The following is a 16,483-nucleotide window of genomic DNA, read 5'->3' on the forward strand; positions in this document are numbered from 1 at the left end:
TTTGTAAATCCTCCTGTGATTCATGGCTGGAGCCATGCACGTTGAGTGCTCACCATGAGGAAGAGGCGACGAACGGGGCTGGTGGCACCACTGCAGACCAGTATGGTTGTGCTGTGTGAACGTCTGTCCATCTGTCTGTCTGTCTGCCCAGGGAGCAGGAGGCAGCGTGCATGAATGGCTGGAGGGCAGGATTACGTCAGGCGGAGGGGCATCCTTCCAGCCGTGACACATTTAGCAGACTAGTCTTGTCTGGGCAACCGAGCAACTCCCCAGCCCTGCTCTGGGTTCAGCCCTTAATAAATTAACAGAGAACAGTGTTTCCAGCACAGTATCTGAACACTGTCAGGCCTAATGAGTTTTCAGCTCCAGACAGAACAGGCCAACATACAGGCAATGAGGGAGAAACCCCAGCGGACTGCAAGAGGGGATGTTTCATATTCTTGTCATTAGAGTTTCTAAACCTCCATGTATTTTCTAATTATGTCAAAGTAACAGTAGCAGCATTGTAAGTAATTTATCAGCACCCATGTATTTTAAATGAATCCATAACAAGCACTTATTTATGTGACATGGCCGCATTACATAAAGTAGGGGAGACTTGAAAACCCAGGGTCCTCACTGTCTTGAGCAATGTCATTATCATTATCATATAGCTGTCCTCCAAGAAGTAGAGCATTCAAACAGCAAGTGATTTTCCCCCAAGGCGCTCCCTGCTTCCTCCTCTAGTGCAGACATGGTTATTTGATTAACCCACTGCTATCCACTGCACTCATCCTCACTGTGGGCTCGGCTCCATGCTCACTGCTGGACCTGAGCACAAAATTCCCCTGTGCAACGCAGTCGGCAACCCTGGACTTAGAGAAATCAATTTCTGAACAGGATCGAGATGTATGTGAGCTGGAAAGCCTAAACAAGGAACACAAGTAGAGCTGATAGGCAAATGTCATCTGTTATTGAAGATAAGGAGAGATTTATTCAAACATTTGTTACTAAATGTTGATTGAAAGCTTCACTGAATTCTGGCTTGTCTGTTGAAGTTAGTAGAATGGTTCGGGCACCTTAACCCCCGCTTCCACACAAACACATCCTTTGCCAAGGAGCGGATGATGGATGAGCTGCTAATTTTACTTCCCGTAAGGATACGTTTTCCTTTTCAATCCATAGGCTTAAGGACATTAGATCACTTCATGGGAAACCATTTCTTTTATAATTATGTCACATTTGATTTCCTGTCATCTTTAAAACTGCCTGTTAGCCATGTGGCAGAAGGGAGGCTCGACAAATTAAGAGAAAATAACCTACAAGTAGACCGTGCATCATTGTGCTGTGGAGAGCTGGTGAACTCCCTGCACACACGCTTTCACCTCAGTATCTGTGCACACACTCACCTATGTCAAACAGGGAAGGGAGAGAAGAATATATGGGTGAATAAGCTTTTCATATTTTCTGTGTTGAAAAGCAGTTAAAACATAGTACTTTTTCTGATTAATTGCTGCCACATTGCGCATCAAAGATTGACACAGCTCATATTTGAAGCTATCACTTTTCTGTGATGTTCTATTCTTTAAAGTCCACAAATACAACCACACTTCAATATTTTTGTCAGGCATTTGTTATGATCACTGTGTTGTTTTGCTCGGTGCCAGGAATACTGAAAGCTTGAAAGTGCTAATCATAGTTTTATCCAAAGGCAAAAGGAAAACGTGTATGAATTCTATGCTAGAAACAAGTCCTTCATCTTCACTAGCAAAATAAATTTTGAAATTAAAAATCAAGGAGTTTAACTACAGATGAAATCCTTTGCAGTACAGGTAGAGTTCACAATGGTGGCTTTAATAGGCTTTAATGATGGTCTCAGTACTGTTTGATTGCACAAAATGCACAAAAATCACATGGCAACTGTTGGTTTGTAATTCATGGCTTTCCCTCAACTAAACTGCTTGCTGGTAGAATTTATTTCCCTTGCCTCTCGTCTTCCTACAACCTTATCAGAGGAAAGCAATGAGCTCTTTATCTTCTAACTGGTGCGTAACATGCTAGTGCTTCAGAGCCTATTAGAGTCATTATTTCTCCCTCTCTCCCTAATGGGTTTGGGATCATGCTGTGCCCCTGCCTACCTGGCTTTCCACCCTGAGGGACTGGCCTCACTGGCCACAGCTTGCCCTCATGCTGAGGGTCCCAGGGTCTCAGGGTCTCCGCATGCTTTTGGCTGGATTGGGATCACCGTGGGCAGTTGGCTCTTTGCGTCCAGCAGGGACCCATGGGTGTCACCACAGCCCCACCTTGTTCAGCCCATTACAAAGCATTGCCTGAAGAAAAGGTACCCAAAGGGTCTTAGGTACCCAAAGTGCTTTTAATGGAAGGTATTTCAAAATCCTTTGGATGGGTTTAAAGATTTTTTTTTTTTAATTTCCAAGGAATTTGGGGTTAATCTGTTTATTTGCTCTCTTGCTATTTTTTCAGATAAATGTTTACTTTCTGCTTTGGCACTAATCTGCCTGGTGGTTTTTTTTTTCTTTTCTTTTGAATATATATATTTTTATATCAGCTTTAGTTTTATCAGATAAATAAGTTATATTTAAAGTTCTTTTTAAAAGAAACACAAAGCATCTTGCCAGGACATCGCATGCTTTTCTGTCTGCTCTTGTTGAATTATTTAGACTTGATGAAACCCAGAAGAGAGAAAAAGTGAAAGTGGGGACCATCTTAGGCCCATTCTTAGTATGGCTTTCTGTGTCTTAAAAATGTTTTTATATCATATTTTTGTGTATTTATGAGGTCCAGAAAGGGCTCGGATCTGAGCCTGACTCAGAAAGAACCACTTTCTCAGAAAACTGCTGAAAAGGAATTTTAAGTGCTGAGTATTCCTGCAAAGGAGGAAGAGAACAGTATCGCTTCCTAGCACAACGTTAATTAAGAGAAAGATACTACTGAAGTGTCTGGGTAGGGTATCCAAATGCAATGAGAAGTGAAGCCTTCCCACAGGAGGCACCAGGAAAACATGTGTCGTTGGCTCTTTGGTGTCCTCAACTCAACTATTGCTCCCATGTGTCCTGAAGTAACAGAGAGTTTAATTTAAGCTGTGAATTTCATACAATGTTGAAAAAAAAATCCTAAAAATAATATCTCAAGTATCTAAGCTGTGCTTGAAGGCTGTCATCCTGCTTGACTTCTCCAGGCACTGAGCCTGAAGTCTTCTCTTTATCAACAGCACAAGCAATTTCAGTGTCAAATTCTCTGTCCTCTACTAATGAACATCAGTGCCAGGTAGGAGTAACCAGCTGTAGCAGAAGAACCATCATATCCAAAGGATCTTTGGCCTTTCTGCTGAAACTCCTAACAGTCCCAAGAACTGATGCCATTTCCAGGAAAAAAAAAAAAAGGAACTGACTTGAGAACAGCAAGTCATTTCGTCTGAGGCACTGGGGAACTGTTCGGTAGCAGTTGTTTTCTCAGGGACATCCTTGAAACCATTGTTGAGAAAAATACAGAGTTGTACAATAAAATATCAGTCCTTTGAGGCCTCCTTTTTTTTTTCCTCTGAGTTTTAGTTAACAGTAATTAACTACATTGGTAACGGTATGATATGAGATGCTTCAGTTTCCCACAAAAAAAGAAAAAGACCTAATGGAAGATCTTGCTAAATGTCACCTATCTCAATATTTCATCCTGTAAAGTCTTGTCATATTACATAAAATTCAAGGACACCTTCCGAAATTTCAGGTTTTCAGTGAAGTGTACTGGTTGGTCAGCTGTGTTTAGTAATGACCAAACACCTACTATACGAGTTGTTTTAGGGAAACCTTTTAAAAGCCTCTTAATACAGTTATCTGTTATCAATTAAAAGAAACCACAATAAACTGAAGAGCGGTTTCTATTTCTAAATGTCTAGAAACATGTTCTTCTACTTCTACAGAAGTTTAAATACAGCTAAGTTTACATAAGAATTACTAATTAGTTGTAAAGTTCATGCCTTTTGAATAAATGCATACTGGAGGTCTGAAAACTATTAGACTGTGGTATTAAACTTAGGCTCAGTGCTGAATTTGGATTAAATGATGTTATATTGATTTGATGAGCTGCTCAGATATGCTGAAGCTTTAATTGAATGTATTAGAAGATGTTAATTTTAACAGATATGCCCTTAAAGTAGCAATGTCTCTGCTTTCTAGTACAGTCCTTCGTTGGTTTTCAAGAAAAAGAAAGTTATTTTTGAGCCTTTAATCTGAGACTTTATGTGAATAAATATCTAAGAAGAGGTTCTTCTCATTTTCAATATGGATGAATGCCCTTTGAAAGCCAAAAGGGAATTGGTGTAATGTATTGATTGCCATTTAAATGCCTTTATAAGCTAATTAGTGCAAAACATAAAATGTTTCTGAGCAGAAACAAGCAACAACTATAAAACATAGGAAGGCTCATTTGTTTCTTAGATATACTGGGCAGATAAATACCCTGATGCAGAGAGTCACCAACCACTGAGGAGAGTGAATAGAGCCTGCTGTGAAAATGTTACAAAAAATATGCTCTATTGTTTTAACTGTGAGAGCAATGTCACGCCGACAGTGTTCATCATGCATGCTCGAACAGCAATGTTGCATCTAGCTTTAATCTACATTGCTACGATAGCATCTATCTGGGAGACATTGTGACGTTTAGGGAAACAGCCACACTACAAAATAGGTCACTAGCTGGAATCTGACCAGGCCTGAAGAGGTCTGAAGTGGCTAAAAGTCATTACCATCTGTTCATGTGAAATGAGGGGCTGGTAGCGGTCCAGTTCCGTGTAGATAGGTATCCACACTGTATAAGAACCTTCCAAAGTGATCCTAGTTGGAAATGCAGCTGGCGGAAAGGAGCCATGGACTGAAGGATCTAAGGAAGCTCCTTCTAAAACTGTGCAGATGAGATGGTGGGTACCTGAAGCTCTTTATGTGATGTCCTGTGATGCATTAGGAGATTTTCCCTCACTGTGGTCAGTCTAGCACCTTTCACTGGCCAACAAAAGGCATGAAGATCAATATCTGATCAGTATCTTTGAGACACGTCTTAGCATTACAGCTCTATCAAGAGACAAACCCAGAAAAGCTTCTCAATGGGATCTTAGTATCACAGAATGGTTTGGGTTGGAAGCCACTAGCCCAGGTTGCTCAAAGCTTCATCTAACCTGGCCTTGAACACCTCCAGGGATGGGGCATCCACAGCTTCTCTGGCAACCTGTTCCAGTGCCTCACCACCTTCGCCATTCTAGTGAAGAATTTCTTATATCTGATCTAAACCTACCCTCTTTTAGTTTAATACTGTTCCCCCTTGTCCTGTCACTACACCTCCCTGATACAGAGTTCCTCCCCAGCTTTCCTGGAGGTCCCCTTTAACTCCTGGAAGGCTGCTTTAAGGCTTCCTCAGAGCCTTCTCTTCTCCAGGCTCTTGGGACAGCCTCTGCCCTGTGCCTCCTGTGTGAAGCCAAGGCCCAGCTGCAAAGCCAAGTTACTGATTTTGGTGCCTCTACGCACGTGCTCACCTCCTGTTCACATCCAGGTACATTCTCCCATCACCTGGGAAGATTTAGCAACCTCTCACATGTCATAGCCACAGTGTGCGTACATATGTATGGGAAATTAGAGTAAGTACTGCACTAAATTGCTCATGTAGCTATCCCCTCAGTTATAATCTTCCTTCCTCGCTGAATAGTTATGGTCCTGACCCACTCAGCCAGCTGTTCTCAAATCGGTTAAATGGTGTGGAATGGGGGATGAGGATATTCCCCTCACAAGGGGAATAAGAATTACAGTAAACCCAGCAGAACCCAAGGCTTTTTCTGGCTCAGACCACTATCACTCCCAGTGGTGCTCCAGGAGCGGTGCAAAAAGAGCTCAGAGGGAGAAAAGCAGCCCAAAGCACAGACCGAGCATCCTCTGTGCAGCAGGCACTCAGAAACCAAGTGTCCTCCAAGAGTTATTTCAAGTTTCAGCCATCATTACCACCTTATTAGGTATCTAATAAAGACTGTACAATGAAGTATTTATGTGAGTGTACACATTTAATATACGGCAAAGTTTTTGCTCTTCTTAAATCAGCTGAAGAAGACTAATTACAACAGTTTCGTGGCTGCATCACTCCATTCAAATTAATTACTCTGCAAAAGTTAATACAACTGAAATGATATTGGGTGCCTTGAGACTGTCAAGAAGAAACAAGCACCACTTGGGGTCCATTCTCCTCCCCATTTTGGCCCACCCGGACCCTACTGAATGGGCATTATGCCAGGATCTGCTGCACCAGGGCTCTGCTCTCTTCCCTCCCCACCACATCCTCCTCTGCCTGACGGAGCTGGCAGCCCCTGATAGATCATCCTCATGTAGATCCCCACTTTCTCCAAGCACCACGAGAGTCACAGCTCATCCCAAGACTATTACCAGCACACAAAGCATTCATACATTCACTAGACTTTGTATCTTTTCACAAGAAACACTCATTCCTTTGATCTCCGGGTGAGAAGGGATTTCCATGTTATGGCAAACTATTACGGAAATGAAGAAACACCCCCAGACAATCTCTCTTTCCGTATTAATGTAACGAGATACTCCTAGGAAGATCTTTTTCCCCTAAGCACATGACAGTGCCTGTACACAGCACCAATATTTCTAATCAAGTTGTACCTCCTTTTCTGACAGGTCCACTCAACTCATTTTCCTGTACAGATAATACCGCTGGAGGCTGATAATTAATCCGAATACAAAATTTTACACACTTATGTCACCCTTAGCAAGGTCACTGTTTATCTTACAGGATTTTAATACAAAAGGGAAGCTGTTGTAATGCATCTGCCACCACGGCTAAGCAACAACTAGCAAGTACCCATTTTTATAGGAAGACATTACATATAGGTAAGGCTGAGTACAAAAAACTTCATAAAATATCTTTGTATTCACTGCTGGCTTTTTATGTCAGATTTATACACACCTGCCTGTGAGTGTGTAGTCTTGTATCTGTGATGATGTTATTTATCTCACAAGCTTCTCAGCTTTTCCAGTCTTTGCTCGCTACTTCCTTTTTCATGTGTAGCCTAAACATTCAACATCTTAAGCAAATTCAAGGAGCCATCAATATTTAACCAGCCTACAGCAGCAAGGGTTTTACTGCTCCCTTTTCCCTCACACTTGCATTTGACCAGGATGTGCAATAGGCACTAATTAGTCCTGGCTAATAATTAGACTGACCACTTTTCTATACAAATAAATGCTGGCTTGAATGGCATTTGATTGGCACTGCTGAAAGAGAGCTGGGAGCTTCCTGAAAGGGCTGAGCATTTCAGTTCACCATTGGAAAGGCCAGTAATAAGAGCTCTGGAGGTCATAACATTTTTAGATACAAAAAAGTAGTCTGAGGTCTTATTCAGAAGTTTTAATGACATCCTATGCAGTTTTTAATGAACTCCTACGCAGCTTGTGGTTTGGCAAGTGGAGAAAGAAAGGATGATCTTAAATAAATGTACATACTTCCCCCCACCCTCAAATACCTCAAACCCAGCATTTCTATCAGCAAGGTGAACACACGATAGCATGCTGAGGTACAGTCATTTCACTCCTGGCTGTTTGATACAGCCACAGCCAGACACTCGTGAGCAATGAAGACACAGCAACAGCAGCAATCAGTGCCCACATAGAAATGGCAACACATGCTTCCCACCCCCTTCTCATTCTGGCAAGTAAACACCGATGCTGGATGACATTAACGGCTGCCAGCTGGGCAAACAGAACAAGTAGGTCAGGAGTCACTTCTCCAAGAGTTTTCTTTGCTAAATATTGTGCTAATGACTGCATTATTGCTCATCAGACCGAGGCTTGGAAACTGGTGTTAGAAACCTTTCCCACAATAGCAGAGGTCAGGTTTTTCATCTTGAGATGTTTCAGGTTGAGCAAAACTACCAATTCTTGATAAAATGCCTTTTAAAAAGCATCTTTAAAATCTGAACACAGGCTTGCCCTGATTGCACAAAGCAGATTTCATCAGAACAGCTTTACAGGTAGGTAGAAACAAATGACTGAAAACCATGGCCCTGTGTGTCAGGCACGTACAGTTTAGAAAAGCTCTAACGGAGATTTAACAGAACTGCTTTAAAGCATGCGACTTACTCTAAAGAATTCTTTGGTTGAGCCTGAATCCAAAGTGCCATAGGCTATCTCCGTTTGTTTAGCCAGATCCTCTGCGCTCTCTATGGGAGACACCATCCTTTCCACCGTAAGGAAGGCAGCAAGATTAGCAGTGTAGGAAGAGATAATGATGAGAGTGAAGAACCACCAGACTCCTCCGACAATTCGCCCTGAGAGAGATCTACGGAAAAACACTATCATCAAATTTTGTTGAAGATATTCCTTGATTTCTTTTTGTTGTTGAAGAGAAATTCACATGCATAACCCTGTTGTCCTCATCCTTCAGGCATCTGTGGAGAGGCTCCTGATAGCCTTCCTCAGGAGAGCAAGCTCAGCATGTACCTATTCTTACTTAGTTAAACCCTCTTAAATCTTTCAGTGGAAACAAGGACAAAGAAATAGTGGTTCATCTGAGCCCACCCCATTTGGAGGCTCAGGGAGCAAGAAGCTCTCCTGACTTCCACAGGCCCTTTGGTGGGGAAGTCTTTTGCCAGAAGACTTTTGTCTTCTCTGTTTGGCCAGCCTTCCCCCTTGACTGATTTGCCTGCTGTGGTGTATCAGCATCGCTGGCTCTTTGGGGTCTGACCAGCCCTGAGGAAAAAAATACCTTTTACTCTTAAAATGTAAGATGTGGTGAACGGCAAAAAGGCATGAGCAAACACCCAAATTAATATAATAAAAATGATCCAGTATGATCCAGTATCATTTTAGCATCATGACCTAGCAGGGATTACACACTGAATCTACATATTGAAGTGGGGAAAGAAGCTGATTTGCTTTATATTAATTGAAATTTGCATGCCTAAAACACCACTGTTCCAGATCAAGCATATTCCAGCTTTTAACCACCAGAGCAATGTCGTAGTAAGTAGTAAAAATAATATATATGTATTTTTTCAAATAAGAAAACCATAAGGACTAAAACCCTCCTATGTATTAATACACAATTACAAAACACCTACGGGTTAGGAGATCTTAGACTGTGTGTCTATAAATGCTCTTTGCTGCTTTAAAGCAATTGAACATCAGGCTCAGAATGTTTTGGGGGGGCTGAAGGACACCAGCACCACTCTGCTCAGCTGGGTGGGGAATTTGCTTGCCATGTACAGTACACATTCTTCAAACACAGCGTGTGATCAGGAATCATTCAGGAGCTGAGACAGAGCTATTTCGTATGTTTTCCCTTAATTCTTAACCCGTATCAATGGAGGAAGATTCAATCCCAAATGTATTAAATCCACGGAACCTTGGTGTTGCACTCCTCAATTTGTGTGAAGGGAAGAAATAGAAAACAAGAAAACTCTTACCTGTTTGTTTGTTTCCTTCAAGCCCCTCAGTGCCATCCCCAGACAGTGGGTACAAGTTGTCCTACCAACAGATGGAGACGGGAAAAGACCAGAAGTCTGGTGCTGGGTCCCCACCCTGCCCACACAAGGGGGGTTGGCTGGTAAAATGCCTAGTCTTGGCCAGAGCCTGAGATCGCCTGAGCCATGAAAAGATCCCATTAAATTAATAAGAAGAAAGAAAGAAAGAAAGAAAGAAAGAAAGAAAGAAAGAAAGAAGGAAGGAAAGAAGGAAAGAAAGAAAAAAGAGAAAGAGAAAGAAAGAAAGAAAAAGAAAGAAAGGAAGGAGGAAAAGAAAGAACGAAAGAAAGGAGGAAAGAAAGAAGGAAAGAAGGAAGGAAAGAAGGAAAGAAGGAAGGAAAGAAGGAAAGAAAAAGAAAAAGGAAAAGGAAAAGGCAAAGGCAAAGGAAAAGGAAAAGGAAAAGGAAAAGGAAAAGGAAAAGGAAAAGGAAAAGGAAAAGAAAAATCCATCCAATATTAAAGAGCACACCAAATAAAATTATTGCCAACACCACAAAAACAGAGAGTGCAGTCTGGAACAGGCCAGTGGAATGTGGAGAAAGAAGCTAAGAGGTGAAACAACTGTTCTCCACTCTCCTCTCCCCAGGACATGGAACCGCTGCTCCCACTGGCGGGGCAGGCTCCGGTTGGCTCCTATGGGTTGCCAGCCCCAGGGACTGCTGCACCAGCTCCGTACTGATGGGCCAGGTGGTTCAGGTGGTTACACGGCTTAAGGAAGCTTAAGGAGCGAAGCATCACCTCTTTGTCCATCAGGAAGTGATGACTTCCAAGGTATGAACTCTGAGAGAACTTGCCATCGCTCTGGCCTGTGTGTGCTTCCTCAGGGCAGGCACACGTCCGATGGATCACCAACAAGCAGAGGAGGCTTTCCTGCCCTTCCCAAGGGCCTCCCAAGAGGTTAAAAGGCTTCCAAGTTTCAAGCTGGGGCTGTGCTGCAGCAGTGTTCACCAACAGAGGGCTACCAAACGGTTGCAAAAGTAAATTCCAGAAATAGAAAGCCAGAATAATGGAGCAAGTCAAGAAATCTGCCTCGCTCTACATTCTTTGTAAGTGTCAAGAGATCATCTTCTGGGATTTTACAGATGGTTAAGGCCCTTTTTTGCCAGCTCCCTTACTAGTTAGGGTCTTGCTTTATCTGCTTTGTAAAACTTGATAACCTACACACCAAATCAAGCTCTCACATCAGCTAAAACTTAATTTTAGCCATCTACAAAGCAGTGCCAGCTGAACTCATTGAATAAGGCTCCCTTTGGAGCCATCACAGAGACAGAAAGGAGACAGACACCCTCAGAACAAGATTTACCTCACTTGAAATAGCGTGGGATAGATCTGAAGGTGCCGATCTGTCTCCCATGAGTATGGAGATAAGTGAGATGCCTGACTGCACACAATACTGCTTTTACATGGCTATGTCAGGTGAAATTCATCCCTCTTTCATTCATTCTTTCAATACATATTTTCCATCTTTGAGATGAAGATAGGCCTGGAGTTGAATTCCTCCTCCCTGCGGTAAAGTTGACAGCTTCAGAGCCAGACTAAGGAGATGAAACATCCACTTGCATACACTATGACTAGCTTTATCTGGCTGCTCCAGGGTCCCGTGGCCCTCTTGCTTTACAGCATCTCTTGAAATAGGAAGATGAAGAAAAGACTTGACAGGGTCTTCGGACAAATTTCATGGAACTATCGGAAACAAAATGGTGTGTGCTCATTCTCCCTACAGTTTTCCTTAGGGAATGTCTTACTTGCATCAGGAGCTGCCCCTTCTGCTTGCAGGACAGATGCACTGCTGGGGTGAAGATGTGCAGGAGGAAAATCATTTTCCAAACCAGTGAAACCTCAGTCCCACATTGCTGCAACAACAAAATGTCTGTGTCGAGCTGCCTGTTCGTACAGCATATTACGGACAGAGAACAGTAAAAATATCTTGCCCCCGAGATCTTGCAACCTGCATAAACCAAGCAGACAGACACAGGACAAAAAATGGAGAACAGCTGAGAGCAGGGGGAGGTGGGCACGGCTGGATTCATTGAAGAAGAAGGCGCTTCCCCAAGCGAGGGTCCTACGTGCAAGAGAGGGGTCTTGCTAGAGGAGGACCAGAGCAGTTCTCAGAAGAGTTGAGGTCACTTGAAAGAGAAATGGATGTCACTACCAAGTCGTTTCTCCCAGAGCCTTCCAATGAGCATGAAAGGGAAGATTGAACAGCTGCTACCATGAAGTGCTCTGGGCTAATGTAGCTGTAATTCATGTCAAGCACAGGATGGAGCAAAAGAAAAACAAAACAAACCACAAAGCTGATGCCGAAGGACAGACAGACAGACAAAATCAAAGAACAAGAACACAGTTGAGCATGGCCTGGCAGCCTCCTTTTCCAAAAGCACCCCAGATCCCCCCAGTCCATCTGCTGATGCGAAGACTCCTTATACCCACTGCAGGGGCTGGTGTAGAGGGATGAGGGAGAAAAAGGGTTAGTATATAAACACCAGGCTGGTAATAAGAGAATACTTGTTTGTTTTGTACTGCGAAACACAGAAATGTTTCTCCATTACTCAGATAACAATTACAGAAAAATCAATCACAGCTTTTAGTACCAACACCACTTTTTCTGATGAAGATGTACCTGTCCAAGTGTGCAGTGTTGTAATTTGAAAACGAACAACTAATGCTTTATCCTAACGTGTCGTTTTCCAAACTGCTTCAATAAATCGATACATTGCACAACATCATTTTAAAGTGAATTAGAGTGTTAACAAACGAGAGGAGTAACAAAGCCTTGGTATAGCAGAATTATTACACAATTATCAAAACAAGGTCAGATGGTGTTTTCAAAAAGAAGTAAACAGGAAGAGTGCATACCTTGAGAGGAAATTTAAAAGGAAGCATGGAGTCAAATGAGAGCAAATTAGTAACAAGAGAAAAAGAAAATAAATATTCAATTTCACATTCAGTTGCCAGAGAATAACACATTCAAACAAAATCCCATTTTTTAACAAAATAGCTTGAAGTTTGTTTCTACTCATGGCCATAAAGCATATTTGATTTCCTCTAACAAACAGAAACAATAAGCTTTTCATACTACTTAATTTTTAATTGGGCTCTTATGATCGATACAAGATAGCTGGTATATTGACAAAAAGCCCTGAACAACTTCAGTGCAAAATCTGCTTGCCTAGACCCGCCTTTCCATTCTGAGCTCACGCTACAGGGTACCCACCAAGCATGGAGCTCAGTCCTTTGCTCACAAACCCAGCAAAAGCTCTGCCTTTCCTGCTGGCCTCATTTGGCCAGGAGGCACTCGCCTCGGCTGTTGAGACAGAACACAATAAATAAAAGCATCTGAAGCTCTGCCTTGAGATGCTCCATTCTCTCATCATAGGAACCATCGGTGGGAGTTTCAGGAACATCAAGTTACCCAGCTCTCATTGCTGTTTTGAAACTCCCACTAAGTCATTCCCATGGCCTTTAATAGGAGTCTCTTGAGACCTGCTGCAAAAATATGGGTCTAGAAATATAGCCTCTTAAATGACCAAGCTCTCGTGACAATTTTTAATGAACCCCCTGTCTTTTTCCATCAGATATTAATTAATCTAGCCTCTTTGTTCCACATGAATAAAGAGCAAAATTAAAACACACGGTCTCATACGGATTTCAAAGGTACTTTTGCTCGGAATGGTGTTACAGATGTGACTGTTTCCTCCTGATTCCATTTGCTGTACACATCTTACATTAAAGCAAATTTAATAATTCACTTTTGATGGATCAAAAGTGAATTTTCAATACTTTAGCTCACTATGCAGAAAACACAGCAGCCTTTGATAGCAGAACAGAACCACTGGAACAAGTGTTGGTTCCATCATGGGATGAACTAACCACCATCCTCTGGCTGCTTTCTGATTCAGCTGAGACGACTCCTATTAAATACAGATTGGAGAGTATAGGGATATATCCTCTGGAATATCCACACAGCATACTCACCAAGGATAGATCTAACTAGTCATTAGATGTCACAGCTGTTCCGCACAAAGGCAGCTGAAAGAGCTTTTATCAGCAAGTACAAAAGTGATCTCTCCAGACTGCTTGTCGGCATCTCTCTACAAGTGCTGCACGCTCTTATATAAGAAATTTATTCAGACAAAACTCACAATGGAAGAATGAAGCCCCTTTTAATGGCAATAGAATAGTATGAAACATTCATATAGTCAATGTATTGTGAATGGCATAACCTTACAAAGATATGGATTCAGGATGGAATACTTGGGAATAGTCCCTTCTACGGAAAAGAAATTTGACATTAAATCAACTTAAACAAACATATCACTCAAGGGAACGGTGTTTCTGGAATTTAAACCAAGGTATTAAATCTCATTCTCTCTCTCTCTCTCTCTCTCTCTCTCTCTCTCTCTCTCTCCTGTAGCAATGCACATAACTGCCTGGCATCTGTTATCATGAAAGATAACAAAATAGCCAGATAATAGCTTCTAACGAAGGCCATGAATTAAGTTTGACCTAACAGCTTCTGATGGACAAATAAAATAAATAGGTTTACTGCTGTCTCTGTTTTTTCTATGTATTTCCTAGGCACTTATCATAGTAATATTGAAAAAATAGAGTATGTTCCACTCGTTATATAAGGTTATATATGGCTGAGCATGCCAGAGTCGCATGAGAGCTTAACAAAAATCCTATGCACTGCTATTTGCTGTCAATAAACAGACCTAGCGGAAACTGTGCAATGCCTACAGCTTTCCATGTGATGTCCCAGTGCTTATTTCCCGGTCCTTTATATTAGGCACACACATGATCAACAGCAGTTTAAATGTTATCACTACCCATCACTTTTAACAGCAAGCAGAGAGGCAAAGTTTCGTTACAGAATTTGGGAATAAAATAGAGACTGAGCATATAAACAGAAGGAGGAGGCTGGCAGCTGTAGCAGGACAGTGAGACGGCACACTGAAACACTGAGAACTGTGACGTGGGGTCATAACCAGGCAAAAATATCACATGTATGTTTTATATGGGAGGTATATGCATCTGTCAGCTACATATGGTATCTACCTGCTGCTATCAAGACTTCTAAAACATATGAATGATGTGCATCAAATAATGACAGGTATCTATCTACCAGCATCTCTGAAAATCCTGGACCTCACTGCAGTCATTAGCAGATTTGAATGTGCAATGACTGTGAGCTTAAAGGATCATTATTAGATTACGACAGGCAAAATCATGATCCTTTCCATGAATCTTCCTTCCATGAGGTTTTGTCACTTCTTTCACTCTTAGACCAGGAAAACCTGGTAACTTTTGAATGATGTAAGTCTTGCAAAAGGTACACAAATATGGAAATTACTAAGGTGTATTTTGAATAAGTGCTTAGTCAGAAAATATCTGTCTCTCTTGATTTAATTAGCAACCTTGTTAAAGGGAAAAACTACATCCTGTTTGTACTACACAGGCATTTTAATAATTAAAATGGCTGTAAACTGGATTTTAAAATATTTTCATACAAAATATAATTACTGTTCCCTCACTAAGAAACTAGGTAATTTTACTGCTTACCACAGGCATACCACCAAAGTATTTTTACAGTGTATAGGTAGGAACATAATATATGTATTACTAAAAAAATATTTGAGGTATGCATTGTTCAAATAGAGAGAACTTTACTATTCTCTGGTGGTTTTCAAAATGCTTCTTTGAAAAAGAAATGCAATTCTACAATGGTTAATAGCAGTGCTCTCTGTTAAAACAGAACTAATACCAAGCATGTTTTACTAAAGCCTTATTCAGAAAGACTGCCTTCCTGAATGAAAAAAAAATCTTTATGGAAACCGGCAATGCTTATTAGACCATATTGACTATGAACACAGGGACAATGGATTAGACCAGATATAAATAACAATACACACAGGCTACACACCATAACTGCTAGAGGAGCACACCTGAACATATAAAACATGGTGGTAAGCAAATTACTAATAGATGAAAAGATAGTTCAAGAACAAAATTAGAGAAATGAGGGACAAAAAAAGTAGGCAAAAAAAGCAGAAGCCATGGCAGGAGTGAAGGTGTTTTAAAGTGCTGTTGCATGTGGCTTTTTAAAAATAAATAATTCAGATTTTGCAAAGCATAATATGTTATATGCACCAAGGAGATGACCGTAAAATGAGATATGCAGCAAAAATACGGTAGCCCTCCAAGCATTGCTGAAAACAGAAAACCCCATGCATTTTACAGCCTCAACATGGTGTATATAAGTTTGGCAGAAATGCATAAGTGGCATTATAAGGCAATGACACTCACTTTTGAGGTGAATGTTAGCAAACATTGGATTGATGATGAAGCTTAGCATTGAATGGGATGTCAAAACAAAAATTTGGAATTGAAAAGAAATCTGAAAACGTAACATATATGCACCATGGCATCAGAAAATGACCATAAAATGCAAAAAGGTGATGGAATGATATGGAACAAACCTTGGAGAAATATCGCATCCTTGCTGCATAAAGGCACCCAGGGAAAACCAAAGGCTGTTAAATATTCCAAACTCATTTGGAGGGTCAGGAGGATTCTGAGGGTCACGTGGCTCTTCAGTGCTGTCTTCCAAGTGCCATTCATAAGGGCTGAATCTGCTGACTAGGAAAAGAACTACGCTGACGCCAATGTAAGCAAAGACTATACACATCCAAATTTCATAAGCCAAAGGATCCAGGAAAGAGAATACGCCCGGTTTAGATTTCTGAGGCTTCTTGATCATGATGGAGATTCCCAGGCTCATAAAGGGCTTGGAAAAGTCTATGACCTCTTCTCGCACCAGTGTTATAGTGAGGGGGGCAACGGCTATATCTGCTCTCTGTAAAGGGAAAACAAAGCCAAGTTAGTTACAAAACAGTTGCAACATGATCACAATCTAGAGTCTGAGGTTAATGAATCAGATGATGAATTACAAGAGTGAGTAGGAAA

At 41.4% G+C, this 16,483-nt stretch overlaps 1 protein-coding gene across 6 annotated transcripts in view; it reads right to left on the reverse strand.

The window, feature by feature from the left end:
- Window positions 1-16,483, reverse strand: part of GRIA3 (glutamate ionotropic receptor AMPA type subunit 3) — a 403,275-nt gene that overhangs the window by 25,356 nt on the left and 361,436 nt on the right. For all 6 annotated transcript variants that reach the window (XM_040572878.1, XM_040572877.1, XM_040572879.1 and 3 more), the window contains 2 exons: window positions 15,997-16,373; window positions 8,136-8,334 (listed from right to left, as the gene is read on the reverse strand). In XM_040572878.1, the coding sequence (XP_040428812.1) occupies window positions 8,136-8,334; window positions 15,997-16,373 (576 nt within the window). The remainder of the gene's footprint in view (window positions 1-8,135; window positions 8,335-15,996; window positions 16,374-16,483) is intronic.

Source organism: Cygnus olor, chromosome 13 (genome assembly GCF_009769625.2).
Source record: "Cygnus olor isolate bCygOlo1 chromosome 13, bCygOlo1.pri.v2, whole genome shotgun sequence".
Lineage (NCBI taxonomy): Eukaryota > Metazoa > Chordata > Aves > Anseriformes > Anatidae > Cygnus > Cygnus olor.